This window comes from Erpetoichthys calabaricus, chromosome 5 (assembly GCF_900747795.2).
Source record: "Erpetoichthys calabaricus chromosome 5, fErpCal1.3, whole genome shotgun sequence".
In the NCBI taxonomy this organism is placed as follows: domain Eukaryota; kingdom Metazoa; phylum Chordata; class Cladistia; order Polypteriformes; family Polypteridae; genus Erpetoichthys; species Erpetoichthys calabaricus.
The window spans coordinates 48306556-48330362 of NC_041398.2; the positions used below are offsets into that span (position 1 = coordinate 48306556).

At 38.5% G+C, this 23807-nt stretch overlaps 1 protein-coding gene across 3 annotated transcripts in view; it reads right to left on the reverse strand.

The window, feature by feature from the left end:
• The window catches only part of adam19a (ADAM metallopeptidase domain 19a), a 684192-nt gene that overhangs the window by 371172 nt on the left and 289213 nt on the right, over positions 1-23807 (reverse strand). For all 3 annotated transcript variants that reach the window (XM_028801514.2, XM_028801513.2, XM_051928363.1), the window contains exon 3: positions 11287-11363. In XM_028801514.2, the coding sequence (XP_028657347.1) occupies positions 11287-11363 (77 nt within the window). The remainder of the gene's footprint in view (positions 1-11286; positions 11364-23807) is intronic.

The window sequence follows — 23807 nt, forward strand, 5'->3', positions numbered from 1 at the left end:
GCTTCACCCACACAGGAGGTAGATTGGACAAAGCAGCATCCATTATTATGATTACTTTTAGTTACACACCCACATTAGAAGTCATACATTGATATTTTTTATTTCTTCTAAAACGAATAAAGCTGGAAACATGAATAAATGTTTCTGCTGGAGAAGTTTATGAAAAAAATCTAAGCAGTATGCAATTTACAAGGGCTTTTGAAGCCAGTAGTAGGAACAGGGTGTCTTTATAAAATGGGTTTTGATGCTGAATTGGTAACCATGGAGAGAGGGAGGTTATGCTAAGCTTGCTAAAGAACATTTTTATGTGAAAACAATGAATCTTAGTCTGGGGCTATCAATACAGGCTCCAAGGACAAACATCTTCCCTCAAATAATAACATTACTATTGGTGGCCAAATCAATAATTAATAATTAGAGGATAAAATTAGGCAGGTTTTCCATAAATCAAAAATGTTACAAATGAGAAAAAACGATCTAAGCCAGAATGAAGGAACTCGCCATGGTGAAAAACCAAAACAACAGCCCAAAGCTAAAGGTCAGGGTAGGCACCTCGTACAGTGACGTCAACCTAATCAACTCTTCAGCTGATGTCTGAGCCACTTTCAAAACCGTCTCTGTCTTTAGTACCTAAACCGACAGGCTTAGAGTCCTTAGAACATTAGCTGAGGCAGAAAAATGATGGTGAGATAGAGATTAGAAACCCGATCAACGGAAGCCTCTCCCAAATGCAATTTCCTGCTCTCACTCTCAAAGAATCTGTGGCTCCAGGGTTGGAGCCCTGACTTATCTAAGGCATGTCAGTCTAATGATGAGTGACTGTTGAGGTTGACAAGCACCAAATAAAACATTTCTATTGTACATTCTTTCTCAAAAGTTATTTTTTTAAACTAATAAAACATCCTTCTTGTCTTTTAAAAAAATTTAAATACAGTGGATCTGACAGGGAAGCTGTGGACTGAACTTGTTGATATAGAAGACTACACTCATGAAGCCTATGCACAGTATGTGAGGAGCAATGATACTTGAGAGGAAGGATTTCTTCATTTTGTTTCTGTCTAATTATATGATCCAGGCTGCTGAGAAAACCAAAACATAAATTATTTAAGGAAAAGGACACAATAAAACACTAAAACACATTAGAGATAATGAAGAAAATCATGCAAGAATTAGCTTAAATGCTCTCAGATCATACGGTTGCCAAAAAAAAAAACTGGCCATGCCTATAGATTTTTCAAGATTGTTATCCAGATGGGTAAGTCTAAAATTGATCTTTTTCATCATTAAAAGCCAATCATTTAATGAAACCTACAAACCAAAATAAACATATTTGACCCTGAACTTTGAGAAAGTCACGGTTTTTCAGTCATCCTGTGAAAAATGAAGGTGAGGAGGAAATAGTGTTTACAAAATAGCTGTTGGAAAAACTGAAGGAGGCTTCTTTCTCTGGCCTGTTTTTTTTAAAATAAGGAGTTAAGTTTGTTGACCATGTGCAATCATTCTGGGCACTTTTTAATTTTTCTAGGGCTCTCGGCCAATTGTTTAATGCATTCTTTTCTCTAATATATTTGGATAACATCATATTTATGTGTGATTATCATTCTTATGCTATTAGCACTAATGAGATTACCTTCGTGTTTTTATGATTTTTTGCTCCAATCGAATGGCTGCTGATCGAAATCAGTTGATTTTCAGTAAAAAAAGACTCGATTGGCAATTAGTAAAATGGGTGATCATAAAAAACAATATTTTCAGCTCTTGCTTTTCTAATCTATGGTTATTTAGTTGTAGTGTTCCTATATATATGGTAATATGGTACTTTAGCCAGAGCACATCTTTTTTTTGTTTATCAGCAAACCTCCTGCAGTGTAACCAAAGATCAGCGAGTTGAAGCTTATCAGTGAAAGTGAGGTGATTGGTATATTAAACTTTACGTTAAGTAATAAAAATTATTCAGAGAAGTCGTCCTGTGCAAATAGGCAAACCACAAGAACAGCAACTCTAACAAATTCAGTCTTTTTATTTTGTCCTTTAAATGAATACAGACACTACTTGAGCTTGGACAGCGAGCTTGTTTAAAACGCAGCAGCTTACACTTTTAATTGGAAAAAGAAAAGATAAAGACTTTTTTTTTAAGATTTGTACTGTGTTTATTATTTGGTGCTGTGTGTCACACAGCATAAGTTTTGGTAAGAAATAAGTACTACTTCATTAAAATGGTAATCAGTATTTTATAATGACACATCAAAAATTACAAATGTGTACCTAATATACTAAAGAAAAAAAAACACATTTGTATAAATATAGTAAATGCATATTTTAACAGCCAAAAAAGCTGTAGTGCAATTAATGATTTAAAATGATTAAAACGTATACATGCAAGTAATATTTACATTTGAGCAGTGTTTAATTGCCAATATCAATTAATTGAATGTGTGAAAATATATATGAATATATACAGTATACCCCCGTGACCCTGTGTTCGGATTCAGCGGGTTGGAAAATGGATGGATATACAGTATACATTTGTTAGAGAAATGGTGAAAAAAACGCTTTTTTTTTAATTAAGTCTCGTTTCAGATAGGTACATTACAGAAAAAACTAAACAACAGGACAGCTTGTAATTAATGAGAAACATTTTATTTTCTTTAATACCATATGTATTATGGATAAATATTTTTGTACATATTTTATTAGTTATGTATTTTAAGGAAATTTTATTTATTTTAGTATTTTACGGTCACTGAACAATAAGCACACAGAATTTCAACTTAACGAGAAAAACATTATTAACAAAATACAGCAGTGAATAAACTAAATTAAGAATAGGAGTTGTAAGAAAATTAATGTTACTATAAACAATTGTTAGAATTGAACTTAAACAAGGAAATTTTTAATATAGGGAAAAATCTATGAGGAAACACACGTATTTTCGTAAAACAATGCTAGCGATGTCACTCACTGTACTCAGTACACTACTATAACTTCTTCTTCTTTTTTTGGCTACTCCCATTAGGGGTCGCCACAGTGGACCATCTTCTTCCATATCTTTCTTGTCCTCTGCATCTTGTTCTGTTACACACCATCACCTGCATGTCCTCTCTCACCGCATCTATATATCTTCTCTTAGGCCTTCCTCTTTTCCTCTTGCCTGGCAGCTCTATCCTTAACATCCCTTCTCCCAATATACCCAGCATCTCTCCTTGCACATGTCCAAACCAAAGCAATCTCGCCTCTCTGACTTTGTCTCTCAACCGTCCAACTTGAGCTGACCCTTAATGTACTCATTTCTAATCCTGTCCATCCTCATCACACCCAGTGCAAATCTTAGCATCTTTAATTCTGCTACCTCCTGCTCTGTCTCCTGCTCTCTGGTCAGTGCCACCGTCTTCAATCCATATAACATAGCTGGTCTCACTACCGTCCTGTAGACCTTCCCTTTCACTCTTGCTGATATCCGTCTGTCACCAATTACTCCTGACACTCTTCTCCACCCATTCTACCCTGCCTGCACTCCTCTTTTTCACCTCTCTTCCACAATCCCATTACTCTGCACTGTTGATCCCAAGTATTTAAAGTCATCCACCTTTCCCAACTCTACTCCTTGCATCCTCACCATTCCACTGACCTCCCTCTCATTTACACACATGTATTCTGTCTTGTATCCTACTGACCTTCATTCCTCTCCTCTCTAGAGCAAACCTCCACCTCTCCAGGGTCTCCTCAACCTGCTCCCTATTATCGCTACAGATCACAATGTCATCAGCAAACATCATAGTCCACGGGGACTCCTGTCTAATCTCGTCTGTCAACCTGTCCACCACCACTGCAAATAAGAAAGGCCGATCCCCGATGTAATCCCACCTCCACCTTGAATGCATCCGTCACTCATACCGTAGACCTCACCACAGTCACACTTCCCTCGTACATATCCTATACAACTCTTACTTAATTCTCTGCCACTCCCGACTTCCTCATACAATACCACCACTCCTCTCGAGGCACCCTGTCATACGCTTTCCCCAGTTCCACAAAGACGCAATGCAACTCCTTCTGGCCTTCTCTATACTTCTCCATCAACACCCTCTGAGCAAACATTGCATCGGTGGTACCCTTTCTTGGCATGAAACCAAACTGCTGCTCACTAATCATCACCTCACTTCTTAACCTAGCTTCCACTACTCTTTCCCATAAACTTCATGCTGTGGCTCATCACTTTTATCTCCCTGTAGTTACTACAGTCCTGCACATCCCTCTTATTCTTAAATATCGGCACCAGTACACTTCTTCTCTACTCCTCAGGCATCCTCTCACTTTCCAAGATTCCATTAAACAATCTGGTTAAAAACTCCACTGCCATCTCTCCTAAACACCTCCATGCTTTCATAGGTATGTCTTCTGGACCAACGGCCTTACCATTTTTCATCCTCTTCATAGCTGTCCTTACTTCCTCCTTGCTAATCTGTTCACTTCCTGATTCACTACCTCCACATCATTCAACCTCTTCTCTCTCTCTCGTTGCCTTCATTCATCAGCCTCTCAAAGTACTCTTTCCATCTGCTCAACACACTCTCCTTCCTTGTGAGTACATTTCTACTCCTACTAAGAGAGATGCTTTGAGCTCTTACTCCTTGTTTTAAATGCCCAAAACAAAGCATGACACTCTGGGTAATTTATTCTCCTAAGACTTTTATTGGCACTTTATTTGCCGAGAATGTAGCAAGAGAGAATCAAGTCTAGTTAAACTTTCAGGCAGCATTATTTACTTTAAGACATTGCTTGAAAACAGTGCCATGTACGCAGGTAAGTACAGATTGTAGTGCCAAACTTTGCCACAAGTAAGGTAGAAGCCAACATCCCCACCACCCGTGTCACTCTAATTAACAGCAAACCATGCTCAAACCAATTACTCGTCTCCGGAAGTTGTTTTTCCAACAGCTGCTATCCTAAAATGGGAATAATGTTTTTTGTGAAGTTTCTAATCCTGGGGAATATAATTAATTACAGGGTCATGAACAGGCAACTATGTCTAACTCCATAGCACATCTGGCAGCAAATTTTAATGACCTGAAGCCAAAAATAAAAGCACAACAAGAAACAGCCATTGGTTTTCAGTCTGGCACAGCATTCCCATTCTAGGAAGTAACAACAAGCGGATATATTTAAAGGATGTTATTAGTTTTTTGTTTTTTCAGTGACGACATGGGGCTGTTCCAGCTGACAGATGCATCTCTGAATACTTCCCATCTTGGCCAGTGTTTCTGCTGGACTTTGTATTAATAATTCCAGAAGACAACCTTGTGTGACCTCACCTAATGGTCTCTTTGACAGCTGCTGGCGGTAGAAATCGAGACTTTTCAACAAACAGCTGATTTCCTTCTTATTTCCGTCTGTTGTATGTATGACCCACAATGTTGCTTTATATTCAGCCAAATGGAAAAGGGGAAACAAGGTTTATGGAGCTATAGGATCCTACACACGTCAGTGTTTTGTAAAGCATGCAATGGATAGAAAAGCTCAGTTAGCAAAGTATGTCAAATAAATCAATCAGGTAAAAACCATAAAGGGGGTACTTATTCAACACCTTGATAACATTACTCTTAAACTTTAAAGCATAGGAAACAAAAGCATATTACACCTGCATTAGGCCCTGTGAAGACAAAATACAATTATATAGTAATAATTAGGTGTTAGTGCTCAAAGTATATTAAAATAATACAGAGAAAAGCCAAGCAAAATGACACCTTTTATTGGCTAACTAGAAAAGTTAGTTAGCCAATAAAAGGTGTCATTTTGCTTGGCTTTTTCTCTACATTCATAATGGCTAACACGGTACAACACCCTAGTACTTAAAATAATACAAAAGCCATCATCAGCAACTTGCAGTCTTGGTGACAAAGAAGAGACAAAGATCCTGTCCAACAAATACGAGTCATATTTCATTGTATTATGGAAAAACTTGGACAGAGTGTTGTTAACTAAGGGTTCCAAAACACTACAAAGTTCCAAAAACACTAGAGGGGGATATTACCTGATGTAACCCCAGCTAGTAATAGACTAAAAATATGATCTTTATACAATAAAAAGGTTTATGCTATACAAAAATGTTCTATAACATAAGAAGCTCCATGGAGCACAAATGGCAGAAAAGAATTGCCTGAAAAGACAAGGCAATCCAAGGTGAACAAGTCCAAATGACAAAACCAAAAGTAAAGTCAACAAACAGAGCACAGGTTTAAAAACGTAAAAAGTAAATCACAAAACTCAACACTCCCTAGGACATTCGAGAATGAAATGGCAGGAACTCTGGGAAACCCTCACATTTATACAGCAAAATGTAGTCCCTGGAAGCAATGGGCAGGCGGTCCCACCTCTTGGGTGACCACCCCCAAAACACAAGGTACATAACAAAGGCATTGGTACATAGTCAAAATCCAATACAAAGAAAAATGAAAATAAACATATAAACGTACATCCAATCCCAATTTACTTACGTAGTAAAGTCCGTTATGACACAAACAAGATCAGATTTGAAATACTAAAAATGAGGCATCATTAAAAAGGAACATGAAAAACACTGTCTCCATCATGTTTTTTTTTTCATTTCAGAAGGAAATACCAGAGAAGTAAATGAATACGAAGAGAACATACAAAGAGCGCACAGAACATGACAATAGTGAACACAGGCGCTGTAAGACACTCAATCGCTCTTTCTTTCTTTCTTTCTTTGTTTCTTTCTTTGCGGAACAAGTAACAAAGGGCATAATATTTGAACTCATCCTGAAATGAATGTAATATAGAAGTAAAAACTGATAAATAAAAACTTTTACATCTGATTCTTTCTGCTTTTTCTTTCTTTTTTCTCTAATGCTTTTTATACAATGCCAGCTTTCCTCAATTCAATTTACACAATTAGTAAGGTTGAAAATGCACTGTTATTTGCCTTGTTTTAGTTCTAATATAATAAAGCACTTTGAACAAAACAGAAAGTCCCTCTGTGCTGCCTACAGCGCTCACATTGTCTGCTATGTGTTGTCACATATTGATTTATTTATTTCTAATACAATAGGGCTGCTTGAAGGAAGTGTACAGCTCTTTCAATTTGTAAACAATACGTGCCACATTTTATATGGAATGTTGTTTTTCATTTTCAGTTTAGCAAGGCAGCTTTAAGAAAAGCAAAACTGCTTCTTTCTTTCCTTATCTGACAACTCGACTAGCAGACTTGAAAGTAGTTATAAATTATCTTTTTCAAGAAGTCCATGTCAGACTGTCTTTACACCTCAAAAACAACTGCATACATCTGTGTTAGATCTGACTTGATGGACTCAGGAGCCTTTATAACCTCTATCTATTCCAGCGATGCTGATCTCAGCATATTAGTAGAAATGGTACTCCAAAATAGTTTTCTAGTCAGGCAGCAACTGCCTCTTCCTAACTGGATGTCCGGCCTAGAGTGAGTTCATCTAAGAGACACAGAGGACACATTAAAACTCATTCTCACAGCTCCCCGTGGAGGGCCGGAACAGTTACTCATGCTATTGGCGACTGAAAGGCATTGTAGAAAACAATCCTAAGCCAAGCATTCTATAAAAAATAAGCAGAGCATGACGATGGAGAAGAATCTCAAATTGATTCGTTCCTCTGTGTGTATGTGTGCACTGACATATAGATTAGCTGCATTGTTATTTGAAAATGATTTGAACAACCTTAATAATAATAATTCTTTGCATTTATATAGCGCTTTTCTCACTACTCAAAGCGCTTAGCAATTGCAGGTTAAGGGCCTTGCTCAAGGGCCCAACAGAGTAGAGTCCCTTTTGGCATTTTATGGGATTCGAACCGGCAACCTTCCAATTGCCAGTGCAGATCCCTAGCCTCAGAGCCACCACTTGCATTTAAAATGACGCTCGGGGGCCTTCATGAATTACAAAATCATTTGGCTTTCCATAATCACTGCTTATAGCAAAGCCATAACAAAGACGATAATGCAAAACAACAAAGTGGCTTCAACTGTACATCATTATATCACATACTGTATTTCACACAGACCTTTTAGCTATTTATCATGCTGCGAGATTTTCCAATGGTGGTCTATTGGATTGTGATCTGTGGACTGTGTCAGCCATTAAAGTAAACTGAAGTCACTGTCAAGTATATGGAATAAGCTTGAGGTGCATTATGGAAGAGTCCACCTGAAAACAGGCGGACTGTGTCCCTAAAGGCAGGCACATGGTCATCAGCAAATACTGCTGTAGCAGTCAAGTGACAAAGAACGGCTACTAAGAGGACTATAGTGTGCCAAGAAAACATTTCTCACACCATTAGAGTACCACCACCATCCTGCGCCAGGATGGGCACACACATTCATCCTGATTGTGTCCAATTCTGAACCAACCCATTTGCATATTGTAGGAAAAATTGATATTCATCAGGCCAGGTGACATTTTTCCAATCTTCAATCAAACTTTCAAATGGGTATTGTAAACATAAATAGCCATTAGGTCTGGGGTTATAAGCCTGGAGTGAACAGTGGTTTTGACACACTTAAAAATGCTTACAAAATAGCCTAAAGAGATGTCCATGTTACCATATTTCATGTGAACTCAATTGTAAATTGAAGAAATTCAATTAAAAAAAAAGATTGAATTGTTTTGGTGATCAACAGGCCTTGCCCACACTTACCTCCATTTGCACATATAGTAAGAATGACACAGAAAGTATAAGCAAAGCAAAGTTAGAATTAAGAATGGAGCCCTGGGAGAAAGTAAATTGAAACAAAGCATATTGTTGGGTTAGCCATGTAAGAAAAATCCAGCATATCTGATCTGAGAAACCCATGCACAAGTTGCTGAGCTTTCAAAAAAAATCCTACTTGATGTTTTGAAGGTCAGGTAAACATGGCAATGAAGATGTTTTAGATGCTAAACACATGCAAATTTAAACATTGCTCATATTTTGCATTGTTTTAGAAAACCGCTACCACCACGTAGCATATTGCATATGCAATGCTTTATGTTCTTTTGTCTGGAATTTGACACACCAGTTGCAGTTATTTCTGCAAAGATATTGGATTATGGATAAAAGCTACTTTATTGTCCACTTGATCCAAACAGAACTTATATTTTAATTGGTGCAATCAACAATTGTAGTGAAGCTGAAATGTTAGGGCTGAAATTCAGGAGTCTGCACTCATAAGTGAATCAACACATTCTTCCAGATTTTGAGATTCAAGAAGCATCAAACATATTTGTCTGTTGGGATTTTGAGTATCAGAATAAGTCTGACCATTTGAACCTACACTGAGATTATCCAATCTTTTTGCTTGGTACTTTGTAAAGCACTGTAAAAAGCAATGGTGGGCAATTTGTGCAGTAGCAGCTCCAAGTTTATGCAGTGCTGGAGTACTGGAAGGTGTGATAACAGGTTCATTCAAGCTGTAAAAGGGTTCTTTACAGATGAGTAAACTTGTCTTTCTTCTACAGTTTATATCAAGTTTCACATGAGCTTATCAGACTACTAAACTATTCCCAAAGTGCTTTTGTCAGTAGCATAGAAAGGTCATCTTTGGGAAAATGGGACAATGTCACCAACATGTCCATACTGTAGTATTTCTTCTCACTTATTGTGCATTGGTGGTGCCCTCCAGGGCTTCAACCTTCAACACTACACAGCACATCCTTATCTATTCTGAGCTCCATGCATAAAGATTGTACTTTTTCTAAATCATATTTTTTTTGTGCCTGCATTATTTGCCTGAAGAGGCTGAAGTAGTACATTAGAGTCCTGTTTGTTTTTCTTACTTTCTTGTTTAAGAGCAGTGTTTTCTATGATAGTGTGAATTTTATTAACAAAGGAAGGATGTTTTGTTAGCTTAGGAAAAATAATTTGTGCTGCAATTTTATTTTTGAGGCTTTCTAACTTTGATATTAACCCAGCTTTGCTCTAAACTCTGAACTTGTTTAGGCATACAGCTCTGTTTAGATGGTGTTTTTGATTTGTCCAAAAATAAGACCTCAGCTTTACTTGTGCATCTATGATCACCTATCCAATCCTCCATATGAATAGATTTCATCTGTCATGACAACAGGAAATAATGCCAACCCTACCCACAGGGAAAAAATTGCTGTGCTGTCATTCCAGCCTACTGTATCAACTGTAGACTCCCCTGTAAAACCCTCCTGCCACAGCACCTGGGCTTATTGATGTTACCTACTGGTGACTTTAGATTGTATAGCACATGGACACATAGACATTGCACCCCATGAACTAAATGGCTTTTGACCAGGAATGGATTTCTATGGTGGAAAGAACAGAAATATTTATTTAAACATATTTTGTTAACAGTCTGGGAAGGATGATGTAGGTTCTAATCAGTCTTATTATACACTCATATGCTAAAGAGGTTCAACTTCAACATTAGGATGCTGATATTGCTATGTGTTTGCAATGATTTACAGTGTGACATTATTCTTAGAGGTATTGTATATTCAGAAGCTGACAACTGATCTTAGACTTTCTTGGAAGTCCCTTCTTCAAAAAAAAAAAAAATGTAAATCTTCAATAACATCTGTGTCCTCCATTCAGGGAAGTTACCATTTGGTAAAAATCTCAGACCTATGGCGAATCTTGGCCCAAATGTGACCTTTGCAGTAGGGAGTGTGAGGGTAAAGTGAGCTCATAGCAACATCTGCTGTTCCAGTTTGGTCTGTTTCCCCTTTTCTGCACCCCCCCCGATTCAGTAAAGTGCTAATATACAAGTGCAGCCCTATTCAGAATCCATTTACTTACATATCAATCTCTTTTTTTGAGAATGTGAAAACAGATATCTTCTGATTTGAAGTTCCTCGCTCCACAAATTGTTGGTGTAATAACTGAACCATAAATTCAGACCTCGGTTATATTTAGTTTCCTTAACTTCATTTCTGTATTATAATTGTCGACATCAATACGTTTCCCCAAAAGGATGGAAGGCCTTTTTGATGGATGTCTCTTTTGCTTATACTTAATGACAGTCCAGATATGTCTGGGTCTGATTGGAGGCTTCCATCATTATTGCAAAAGAAGTGTCATTGGTAAGAATATCAGGAACCCAATTATGACAGGGGAAAACTTCTGAACAACTACGATGTGAAAGAAATGGCCAACTCTGTAATTGAAAATGAACCTTGAGCTGCACTATGCTACTATTTTAGCACACTGCTAGCTTCTCTAGGGTCCTGGCCATGCAGTGTATGTGCAAGTGCATTGCATCTACAGAGAATACAAGAAAAACAGACCACTTACTGATTGCGTTCAATCTCCAGTACCAACTCTTTGCCTTCAGCCATTAACACGATCTCTGCGGTATCTGGGTGTAGCACCTGGAGGACGACAGAAAAGCATCACTGTTAGTACAACTGAATATATCAAACACAACACTTATGCTGAAACTCTGCCATCAAAGGCACTTGTCTTTTAAGACTAAGTTGGTCTTAAAACTGGAAATCTTTCTATTGTTCTATTGAAATATCAAAAAGCTAAGATAATTTCTGTTAGTTCAGTAAAAACTGCTTCAACAAGGCATATGATTTTTTTAGACCACGAAGGCCTCAATAAACCCTTTTCAGCCATGACATATCCTTGATGTTTTGCATTTTAAGGAAAAATCCAAAATTAGCATCCATGCAGTAACAAAGGTTACCCGTGCCATTATTAAGAGTAATGTATCCAAGTTAAAACAAACAGGTATTTTAGTCCAGCTTGCACACAACTTCAGGTGTTTGAGTTTGATTTTTTTTCTACATCGATACATTTTTTCAGTGTCCTGTGAGTAGCACTGCTATCATTAAGCTTAAGTGTTATGTGTTTAACTCCCAGGTGAAGGCACTGCCCATATGGCAATGGAACATTCTCCTTATGCTTATGTTGGTTTTCTCAGTGTACTCTGCCTTCTTCTCGTATTCCAAAGGTGTGCACAGTAGGTTTATTTGTAACTCTAGGCTGACTCCCTGTGAATGAATTTGCTCTGTCAAAGCCCAAGTAATGCCCTGCATCTATTCTGTCCAAAAGTATGGGCAGTCAATGGCTTTCCAGATAGGAATAAGTGCAATTTAGGAATGCTGCCTGAATGAAGACCAACAGAATGGTGCATTAAGGAACCTTGGGATCTTTTAGAACATCTCAGCAGTAAAGAACAGATGCTTAATGTAGCCCTCTGGGACTAGTCTTAAGCATAAAGACGTCACCTGAGGGTAATTGTGTAGTTAAAGGTCTTACTTGGAGAATAAGCAACAGCTTAAACAAAACTTATTCAACAAAACACAAAAGGCATAATACACATCTGAAGGAAACAAACTCAAGTGCGATACCCACGACATACCATGAAAATTATATCAAGTATTTATCTTAGCATTCTAAATTTTCAGAGAGCAGAAATATCATGAAGTGAATGGATTCTGTGCAGCAATTGCTGCCCACGCCTCTTCTTAGTGCAGAGGAAGTCAGTTTAAGAAGCGCATAGTGATTAACAACTGGGTCAGGGAACACTTAACACAAAGCATTTAATGTGCTGCATTAACTTATGACAGGGTTTGAGAAAATGTAGTAAATTAAACATTGATTTTAGGATGAAGTTTAGTTTACGACATTCTATTTTAATGACAAAATAAACTATGAGAATAAAGTGGAAATGTCGACTTTAATCTCGACATAAACGGCGAGAATAAAGTGGAAATGTTGACTTTATTCTCGACATATAGTTTTTTTTTTCTTCACCATGGCCCTAATACGATTCCATAGGGCTATACCACAAATAGCATTATAAATGCAAGTTGCAGTTTTATTTTTTATGTATATAGCTTAGCTTGAAGCAAGGTCCATATTAATGCAGTTTGCCTTAATGATGGTTCATTTGGTAAAGATGTCATCACCAAGTTGCACTTGTTTTATTTTATTTTTATTTGGTGAATACTGTGTAATGCACCTGGCCTTGAAGTCTTGAAGTAATAATATTATTACTGGAAGTTGCACTATTATTTATTTTATTGTTATTATTTATTAGTTTCAATATTATGCAGTTTAATGATGGTAAAGTTGTTTAAAAAGGCACTTTAAAATGTCAGATGACAGAGATTGTTAAGATTAACAGAAAGTGTAGTTATTTTACAAAAAATATTTACTATTTAGTCCTTTTCTAAGACGTGTTCAGTGCAATACAACTTTTGACAAGCACTTCAAATATATTTTACTAAGTCTAAATGCCTCTTTGGATGGTTGAAAATATGTTGTCAAAATTTTAGTTTAAGTTGTTTACAAAATTTGTTTGATAAAGAGGTTCTATATTTTGACTGCATCTGTCATGCAATGTGATTCCTTCTCTTCATTAGTGCCACCCCCTTGAAAACTATCACTTTATGGGGCCATGCAAACCTGTATTAATACCTGTGTGCACATTAAAATGTTTTTTTGTACAATGTACAATTCTTATGACAGTGGAATAGGTTACTCTTAACCAGTCTACTGCAGTAATTGCAGTGGAAAATGTGGTTAACATTCACTTATGCATGGGGAAAAAATACCATTGAATACTGTGAAACCGGTATAATTTTGAAAAATACCGTGATATAGAATTTTGGTCATACCGCCCAGTACTAATATATATATATATATATATTTATATTGTGGCGGCCAGGATGCCCCTTCAGGAGCAGCCATAGACCGTACAATACCTCCCCCTGGACGGTAGATGGTAGCCCCCCTGGGTTGGAATAGTGCCTAGGTTTCCCACAGGGCTCCATGGGAATTGGAGTTGGGTGCAGCCCTTTTGGGTCTCGCAGGCACCTCCAGGGGGTGCTGCAGCTGGGACTCCTGAGCCCGTATGGGCAGTGTATTTGCCAGACCCGAAAGTGCAGCCGGAACTTGGCAGTCAAACAACTGGAGCACTTCTGGGTGGACTATAAAAGGGGCCAGCAGCCACCACTCAATGGCCAAAGTCAGGAAGAGGAGGACGAAGCTTGATGGAGGAGTGGTGGTGCAAAAGAGGACTGTGTTGTGCCTGTGGGGGTCACGGTGAAGAAGTGCCCCACAGGTGAAGAAAAATAAAAGTGTATTTGTTTTTATATGTGCCTCCGGTGTGAGTCTGTGTTGGGTCAGGCACCTATATAGCACCTTGTTACTATATATACTGTATATATTGTGGGAAACATCCCGGACACAGACAGGTAGATATGATTTTAAAGCACCACACACGTTTATTTACAACTATTTACACAAGTGAAACATAGGGATGGGAATTGATAAGATTTTCACAATTCCGATTCCATTTTCGATTCTGTTTAACAATTCGATTCTTTATCGATTCTCCTATTGATTCTTATTTTTAAAAAAGGAGAACACACAGGTCGATTAGCTTAGAACATTGTTTTATATGAACAAGATAGAAATTTAGGAGTAGCATGACCTTACAAACCCAACAGTGAGATCTTAAGAGATCCACAGCCTACGGCTCCTTGATGGGGTGCCACGGGGTCCCCAGAAAAAAATTTGTAAATGTAAAATAATAATAAAATAAATATTCTTCTGTAGCAATAACAAAGTATAACATAAATTATTCTGTGGCAATTACACAAGAATGTCCAGTAACATTTACAGTCTCCTTTTTAAAAGTATTTATGAGCTGAGCACTCAAAAATAAAACTACATCAGCCAGCAACAAATACAATCAACTCAAGTCCAATGGAACTGTGCAATTCTGCAACCATCAACTATGGAGAATTAACAATTCTTTTGCAGAAATATAAGCATGTCTGCTTTTTCAGGAAGGAAATTTTACTTTTCCCCACCTCTGTGAAAGGAGAAGCTACCAGTAGACTGCAGCGAGAACTGCCAGCATCTGAGCCAGCCAGACTCTGTCTGTCTCTCTCGTCATGGTCATCTAAATGCAATGCACAGTATTAGCAGGTTTTGCAATAAGGCAAATCGCGCTAACATAATATGCAATGTTAGTTGATTAGTTACCTGCCGTATTAACGGGAGAGGACGTGCAAACGTTACCGCTGCTGCTGGGTTGAGATTCACTAGTCCGGAGAGGATCAAAAACACGACATTCATTTAAGGTTATCGCGTGTTTTGTGAGCAAATGCTTTTGCATATTCGTAGTGTTTCCTCCCTTTGATGAAATATCTACTTTGCAAGTATTGCAAGTTGCCCTGTTGTCATCCTTTCACGTAAAGTATAACCAAACTTTTGAGCATTTGTGTCGCTTAGGCGCCATGTTTCCTGCTGGGTAAATGACGCTGCGCAACGCGGTGACGTCATTCGAGGCGACTGGAATCGATAGGGGAATCGTTTGCAAAAATGGCAAACAATTCCAAGGAATTGAAACAGTGGGAACCGGTTCTCAATAAGAACTGGTTTTCGATTCCCATCCCTAGTGAAACACACACAACCCAGTGCCGCAGCACCAAACACCCCAAAGTCCTGGTCTCTCACAATGCCTGTACTCTTCTAACTGCCTTCACTTCTCTCCTCCGACTTCCATCCTTCTTCCACCTGACTCCAGCCATCGAATGGAAGGAGGCGGCCCTTTTTAAGCCCACCCAGACATGCTCCAGGTGCTTCCTGTTTAGCTTCTGCCGGCCCTTCCTGGTTTGGCGGAAGTATCGGCTGTGCACCCAGAAGCACTCCGGGTGTCCCTGGTCTTCTCCCCCCCCCAGCACTTCCGGGTGTGGCGGAAGTACTGAGGGCCAGGGCTCCACGGGCATTGGGGCAATTCCCTGGTGGTTAATACGGGCCCTATAGGGTTGAGCTTCTAAGCTCTGTTCCTGTGGTCCCCAAAGCCACCAGGGCAGTCGCCCCTTCAATCTGATTGTATGGGTGGTTACCTACCAGGTAACACTTGTGGTTGGTCAGCAAGTCGGCTAAATCAGATTGTGATTCAGACTACGAATGCCATGAATTACATTTACCCCAATCTACATGCTGTCAAATGAATGAACCACATGCCGTGGCGCAACGTTAGAGGCTTCGCCGCTGACGTCCGAGGTTCGATTCCCGAGAGGGGGTGCAGTGAGTATGTACGCCTGATGAGCCCAGAATTAGGGCGAAACATGTGTCGCGTACTCTTTGCATTATTTGACAGTTAAAACTATTTCAACCATTCTATGATCTGCTTCTCGCAACTGAAAGAGGGTACCATGGCGGATGTTAGCCGACTTGCTGACCAACCACAAGCGTTACCTGGTAGGTAACCACCCATACAATCAGATTGTGATTCAGACAACGAATGCCGTGAATATATATTATATACAGTAACCCCTCCTCCATCGCGGGGGTTGCGTTCCAGAGCCACCCGCGAAATAAGAAAATCCGCGAAGTAGAAACCATATGTTTATATGGTTATTTTTATATTGTCATGCTTGGGTCACAGATTTGCGCCGAAACACAGGAGGTTGTAGAGAGACAGGAACGTTATTCAAACACTACAAACAAACATTTGTCTCTTTTTCAAAAGTTTAAACTGTGCTCCATGACAAGACAGAGATGACAGTTCCGTCTCACAATTAAAAGAATGCAAACATATTTTCCTCTTCAAAGGAGTGCGCGTCAGGAGCAGAATCTGTCAGAAAGACAGAGGAAAGCAAACAAATCAATAGGGCTGTTTGCTTTTAAGTGTGCGAAGCACCACGGCACAAAGCTGTTGAAGGCGGCAGCTCACACCCCCTCCGTCAGGAGCAGGGAGAGAGAGAGAGAGAGAGATAGTTTGTTTTTCAATCAAAAATCAATACGTGCCCTTCGAGCTTTTAAGTATGCGAAGCACCGTGCATGTCGTTTCAGGAAGCAGCTGCACAAAAGAGAGCAACGTGAAGATAATCTTTCAGCATTTTTAGACGAGCGTCCTTATCGTCTAGGTGTGCGAACAGCCCCCCTGCTCAATCCCCCTACGCCAGGATCAGAGAAAGTCAGCGCAAGAGAGACAGAAAAGTAAGCCGGGTAGCTTCTCAGCCATCTGCCAATAGCGTCCCTTGTATGAAATCAACTGGGCAAACCAACTGAGGAAGCATGTACCAGAAATTAAAAGACCCATTGTCCGCAGAAATCCGCGAACCAGCAAAAAATCCGCGATATATATTTAAATAATAGCAAAATACCCGCGCTTCGCAGCGGAGAAGTAGTGTGTTAAAGAGGTTATGTAAACATATATATACATAAACATATATACATATATATATATATAGATATACACATCCACATATATATATACATATATCAACATATATATACACATACAGACACATATATACATATACATATTTGTATATCTACATATATATACACATATATACATATACATACATATCTATCTACATACATACACATATATCTATCTATCTATATATATATATATATATACACATACATACATACATATCTATCTATATATATATATATATATATAGCTGATTACCCAGTGGATTCGCTCACTGAGTGCAAGAGAAAAAAATAAAATGTATGTATAAAATAAGTTTAATTGCCAAATGTATTTTTCCACAAATAAAGGGCACTTACAATAACATAGAAATCAATATAAACAACATTAACATCATTATCATATGAGAATATGAAGTAATATATAAGAAGCACATTGCATATAAATATAAATTATTAAACAGTAAAATGTTCTTCTATAATACGCTACCGTGGCTATTCGTTTGTCTGTCCAGGATTTTAAATCACCTGTAGCTCGCAAACCGTTTCACCTATTGACTTGAAATTTGGTACACATATACTACGTCACGTCTACTATTCGCTTTCCCACACATATGAACAAATATATATATATATATATATATATATATATATATATATATATATACACACATACATATACACACACATACACATATATAAATATACATACATAGTGCGTTGCAACACGGGCTGCGATTGTTACATGGGAGGGAGAGGACAAATCACAGCTTCCCGCTTTCTAATCGGGCTTGTGATTGCTGCTTTGACGGATGCCCAGATCCCACAGTATTTCCCCTTAGGAGAGGCGTTAGGCAAGTGTAATTGAATAGCGGTGCTGCAAGTTATTGCTCTTTTTATCTTTATTTTATTTTATTGTAGAGTCAACTCACAGCTGCGCGCACCAGTGCGTGCGTGGCGGATGCGTACGGCTGACGTTTTCATTGTCTACCACCTCCGCTAATCATTCTTGAGGCAGATTGAAGACTTAAGTGCCAGCTTAACTGAAAAATTAAAGAAAACATACTAAGTTTTAAAAAAAAATCAGTTTTAACGGGAAAAGATGCCGACGAAAGAAGAGAAGCAGCGGGACGCTAGGGTGAAGAGCTGCTCATTAAGCAGCAAGCGCATCAACCTCTGAGCAAACGAATGGTAAACGTACAGAGAAAGAGGATAAATACTATGAATGGTCATGTCAAGTATATTCACTCCACGTTATCGTGCAGTGCGCTGTTACTGGTATTTTGATAAAAGAATCCGAATAACATATAAGAAGCGTATAAATTATTAAACAGTAAAACATTAACATTTAAGAAGTAAAGATACATTGAGTACTACTGTAGTGCTTTCGGGTATAGTACATTTTTTGTTTGCCCATTACATGCATAAATGTATACATTTTTTGGTGTACCTACCCAAGAACACGCGACATGACCCGGCAGTTAAAAATTTATCGCTCCAGCAATTTTAACTCTGTTACAAAGTCATCTAATATGGTATTGCAAACGGCAGCGGGAGCGTTTCTATAAACTCAATTTAAACTTACTGTTTATACCGTGCTTTGAAGATGCATAGTATGCGACACGTGTTTCGCCGTAATTGTGGGCTCATTAGGAGTACACAGTCACTGCACTCCCTTACTGGAATCGATCCTCGGACGTAGAGGCGAAGCCCCTAACGTTGTGCTACGGCGTGTGGTTCGTTCATTTGACAGCATGTAGATCGGGGTAATTACATTGCAGGCATTCGTAGTCTGATTCACAATCTGATTGTATGGGTGGTTACCTACCAGGTAACGCTTGTGGTTGGTGAGCAAGTCGGCTAACTTCTGCTACGGTGCCCTCTTTCAGTTGCGAGAAGCAGATCATACAATGGTTGAAATAGTTTAATATATATAGCAAAATCACCGCGCTTCGCAGGGGCGAATATGGTATTGCAAACGGCAGCGTTTCTATAAACTTAATTTGAAGTTACGGTTTATACCGTGCTTTGTTTCATATTCTTTTCCTACTTTATCAATTGTGTAATGTGTTTTTTGAACAGGTTTCATTCATGGAAGTGATCACTCCTGCTGCGTTCAGTCACTTAACGTGAGCTGCTCTCTTGTGTGATGTTGCGATGTCCACGGGTTTATTTAATGTTAGCTAAGACCCGGCAGTTAAAAGTTTCTCGCTACAGCAATTTTAACTCTGTTACAAAGTGATGCAAACTCTCGTTTATACCTCGTGTCTTCTCATTAAACTTGTATCTCGCGAATATGGCATTGCAAACGGCAGCGGGAGCGTTTCTATAAAGTTAATTTAAGGTTAGGTTTATACCGTGCTTTTTTATACCTCGTGTCTTCTCATTAAACTTGTATCTCGCGAATATGGTATTGCAAACGGCAGCGGGAGCGTTTCTATAAAGTTAATTTAGACTTACGGTTTACACCGTGCTTTTTTATACCTCGTGTCTTATGAAGATGCTTGTATGCGTCACTCACTCGCTTCTTATTGTTTCGCTGCCTTGTCAATTGTGTAATGAGTGTTTTCTTCAGCGCTCTTTGGGGCTCCTCCTTCTTTTCTACGTACTGAGTTCACAGTCAGTTCACGTGATTACGTGGGAGGCGTGATGACGCGACACGCAACTCAGTCTCCTACGGCCATCTTGCTGCCTTCCATTACAGTATATGGACAAAAAAGAGGTTCCAGTTATGACCATTACGCGTATAATTTTGAAATGAAACCTGCCTAACTTTTGTAAGTAAGCTGTAAGGAATGAGCCTGCCAAATTTCAGCCTTCCACCTACACGGGAAGTTGGACAATTAGTGATGAGTGAGTCAGTCAGTCAGTGAGTGAGTGAGTCAGTCAGTCAGTCAGTGAGGGCTTTGCCTTTTATTATTATAGATGCTTACATATAAAATCCGCAATGGAGTGAAGCCGCGAAAGGCGAAGCGCGATATAGCGAGGGATTACTGTATACATATATATACAGTACTGTGCAAAAGTTTTAGGCAGGTGTGAAACAATGCTGTAAACAAAGAATGCTTTCAAAAATGGAAGTGTTAATCATTTATTTTCATCAATCAACAAAATGCAGTGAATGAACAAAAGAGAAATCTAAATCAAATCAATATTTGGTGTGACCACCCTTTGCCTTCAAAACAGCATCAATTCTTCTAGGTACACTTGCACACAGTTTTTGAAGGAACTCGGCTGGTAGGTTGTTCGAAACATCTTGGAGAACTAACCACAGATCTTCTGTGGATGTAGGCTTCCACACATCCTTCTGTCTCTTCATGTAATCCCAGACACACTCAATGATGTTGAGATCAGGGCTCTGTGGGGGCCATACCATCACTTCCAGGACTTCTTGTTCTTCTTTACGCTGAAGATAGTTCTTAATGACTTTGGCTGTATGTTTGGGGTCGTTGTCCTGCTGCAGAATAAATTTGGGGCCAATTATACGCCTCCCTGATAGTACTGCATGATGGAGAAGTATCTGCCTGTATTTCTCAGCATTGAGAACACCATTAATCCTGATCAAATCTCCAACTCCATTTGCAGAAATGCAGCCCCAAACGTTCAAGGAACCTCCACCATGCTTCAATGTTGCCTGCAGATACTCATTATTGTACTGCTCTCCAGCCCTTCAACGAACAAACTGCCTTCTGCTACCGCCAAATATTTCAAATTTTGACTCATCAGTCCAGAGCACCTGCTGCCATTTTTCTGCACCCCAGTTCCTATGTTTTCGTGCATACTTGAGTCACTTGGCCTTGTTTCCACGTCGGAGGTATGGCTTTTTGGCTGCAACTCTTCCATGAAGACCACTTCTGGCCAGACTTCTCCGGACAGTAGATGGGTGTACCTGGGTCCCACTGGTTTCTGCCAGTTCTGAGCTGATGGCACTGCTGGACATCTTCCGATTTCGAAGGGTAATAAGCTTGATGTGTCTTTCATCTGCACTAAGTTTCCTTGGCCAACCACTGCGTCTACGATCCTCAACGTTGCCCGTTTCCTTGTGCTTCTTCAAAAGAGCTTGAACAGCACATCTTGAAACCCCACTCTGCTTTGAAATCTTTGTCTGGGAGAGACCTTGCTGATGTAGTATAACTACCTTGTGTCTTGTTGCTGTGCTCAATCTTGCCATGACATGAAACTGTCTTCCACAACCTCACCTTGGTAGCAGAGTTTGGCTGTTCCTCACCCAGTTTTAAGCCTCCTACACAGCTGTTTCTGTTTCAGTTAATGACTGTGTTTCAACCTACGTGTGAAATTGATGATCATTAGCACCTGTTTGGTAGAATTGCTTGATCATACACTTAACTAGAATCCTACAAAATCCCTGACTTTGTGCAAGTGTACCTATAAGAATTGATGCTGGTTTGAAGGCAAAAGGTAGTAACACCAAATATTGATTTGATTTAGATTTTTCTTTTGTTCGCTCACTTTGCATTTTGTGAATTGGTAACAATAAACAATCATTATTTATATTTCTGAAAGCATTCTTTGTTAACAGCATTTTTTCACACCTGCCTAAAACTTTTGCAGAGTACTGTATATATATATATATATATATATATATATATATATATATATATATATATATATATACACATACATACATATATATTTATACATATATATAGACATATACATTTATATATGCTGTATATACAGACATACTGTATATATATATATATATATATACACACACACACATGTGTGTGGGAGATTTACATAAGAACATATGAAATTGGATAAATGAGAAGAGACCACTTAGTGCATCAAGGTTGTTTGTTTAGCTAATAGCAAAGCTGTCCCAATATCTCATCCAGATACTTCTTAAAGATTGTCAAGGTTCCTGCTTCAGCTACATAACTTGGTACCTTGCTACAGATTCCCACAACTCTTTATGTAGTAATATAGTTTCTGGCTTCTGTCCTAAATGCACTTCCACTGACCTCCACAAGTACGTCAATTTACCATTAAGTTGAAAAAATTCTGCTAGATCCACTTTATCAATGCCTTTGAGAATTTTGAAAGACCTCGATTCGGTACCCACCCAGTCTCCTCTGCTTGACACTAAACAAGTTTAATTCTCTGAGTCTGTCAGAGTACGACATTCTTTTAAGTCCTAGGATGCACTTATTTGCTTTACTCTACACAACTTTAAGGGCTGCTATGTCTTTCTTGTAGTGTGGTGAACAGAACTACAGTAGTCCACATTAGGTCTTACTAGAGCATTTTATAATCTGAGCATAGTGTCCTTTCATTTAAATTCTACAGTTTGTACAATGTACCTTAACATTGTAATACCTTCTGCACATTGCTTAGATGTTGAAAGTATTATGTCAGCATAACCTCCCAAATCCTTTTCAGAGGTGGCTTCCTTTAGGACAGTGTCTTTCATCTTGTATTTATTACTGAAGTTCCTTTTGTCCAGAAGTAGTACTTTTACACATTAAACTTTATTTTCCAAGTGTATGCCCAGTTTTGAAGTTTGCCCAACTCTTTTTGAATTATTCTGGCTACATCCTCAGTGTCTGCCACTCCTCTACTTTTAGTATAATCAGCAAAATTCACAAGTTTCCTAAGTACACCAAAATCAATGTCATTAATATAAATCAGAAAAAAGCAATGGTCCAAGGACAGACTCCTAAGGGTCTGCATTGCCGACCTCGCTCCACAAAAAGCATTCAACACTTATCTGTACTCTTTTTCTCCTAGCAGTTAACCAACTGGAGATCCAGTTTTGTAGGTTACCTCTTACTCCGACAGCTTCTAGTTTCAGAATTAATCTTAAGTCTTTTTAAAAGACCAAAATAATTTATGTCATATGCTTTGATTTTGTCAACAGTTGCCTGTTCAAAAAAAAAAAAACAAAAAGATCGGTATCCTCTCATAAACCCATGTTGGCCGTTAATTAATATATTATTAGTAAGATGTATTGGTCTGTAATTACCAGGATCCATTTTGCCTCCCTTCCTAAAGACTGGAGTCCCATTTGCAGCTTTCCAGTCCTTGGGTACTTCTCCTTTCTCAAGTGACTGCTCTAATATGCTTAATCCAGGTTTCCAGATGACATCTTTCATTTCTTTAAATACGATTGGTAAAAAACCACCAGGTCTGAGAGTTTTATTAGTCTTTAGTGCACTCATTGAACTGTCTATAAAAATTTGTGAAGTAAAAAAAGTCAAGCAAAATGACACCTTTTATTGGTTAACTGAAAAGGTTACAATATGCAAGATTTTGAGGCAACTCAGGCCCCTTCTTCAAGCTGGGTTGCCTGGAAAGCTTGCATATTGTAATCTTTTTAGTTAGCCAATAAAAGGTGTCATTTTGCTTGACTTCTGCATTCATAATGGCTAACATGGTTCAACACCCTAGTACTATGAAGTAAAAAAAAAGTGTATTGCCTATAATTTCTGATTAATTTAAAACTACATTGATCAATAAAAGCATCAATTTCTATTAAAAATTTGAAAATTTCCAGGTAATTCCAAACTTTTGAATACTATATAGTATGCTATATATGTGTATGTGCACTGTATATATATCAATTTTAGCATTTTATAATGCTAACTACTAATTTCATT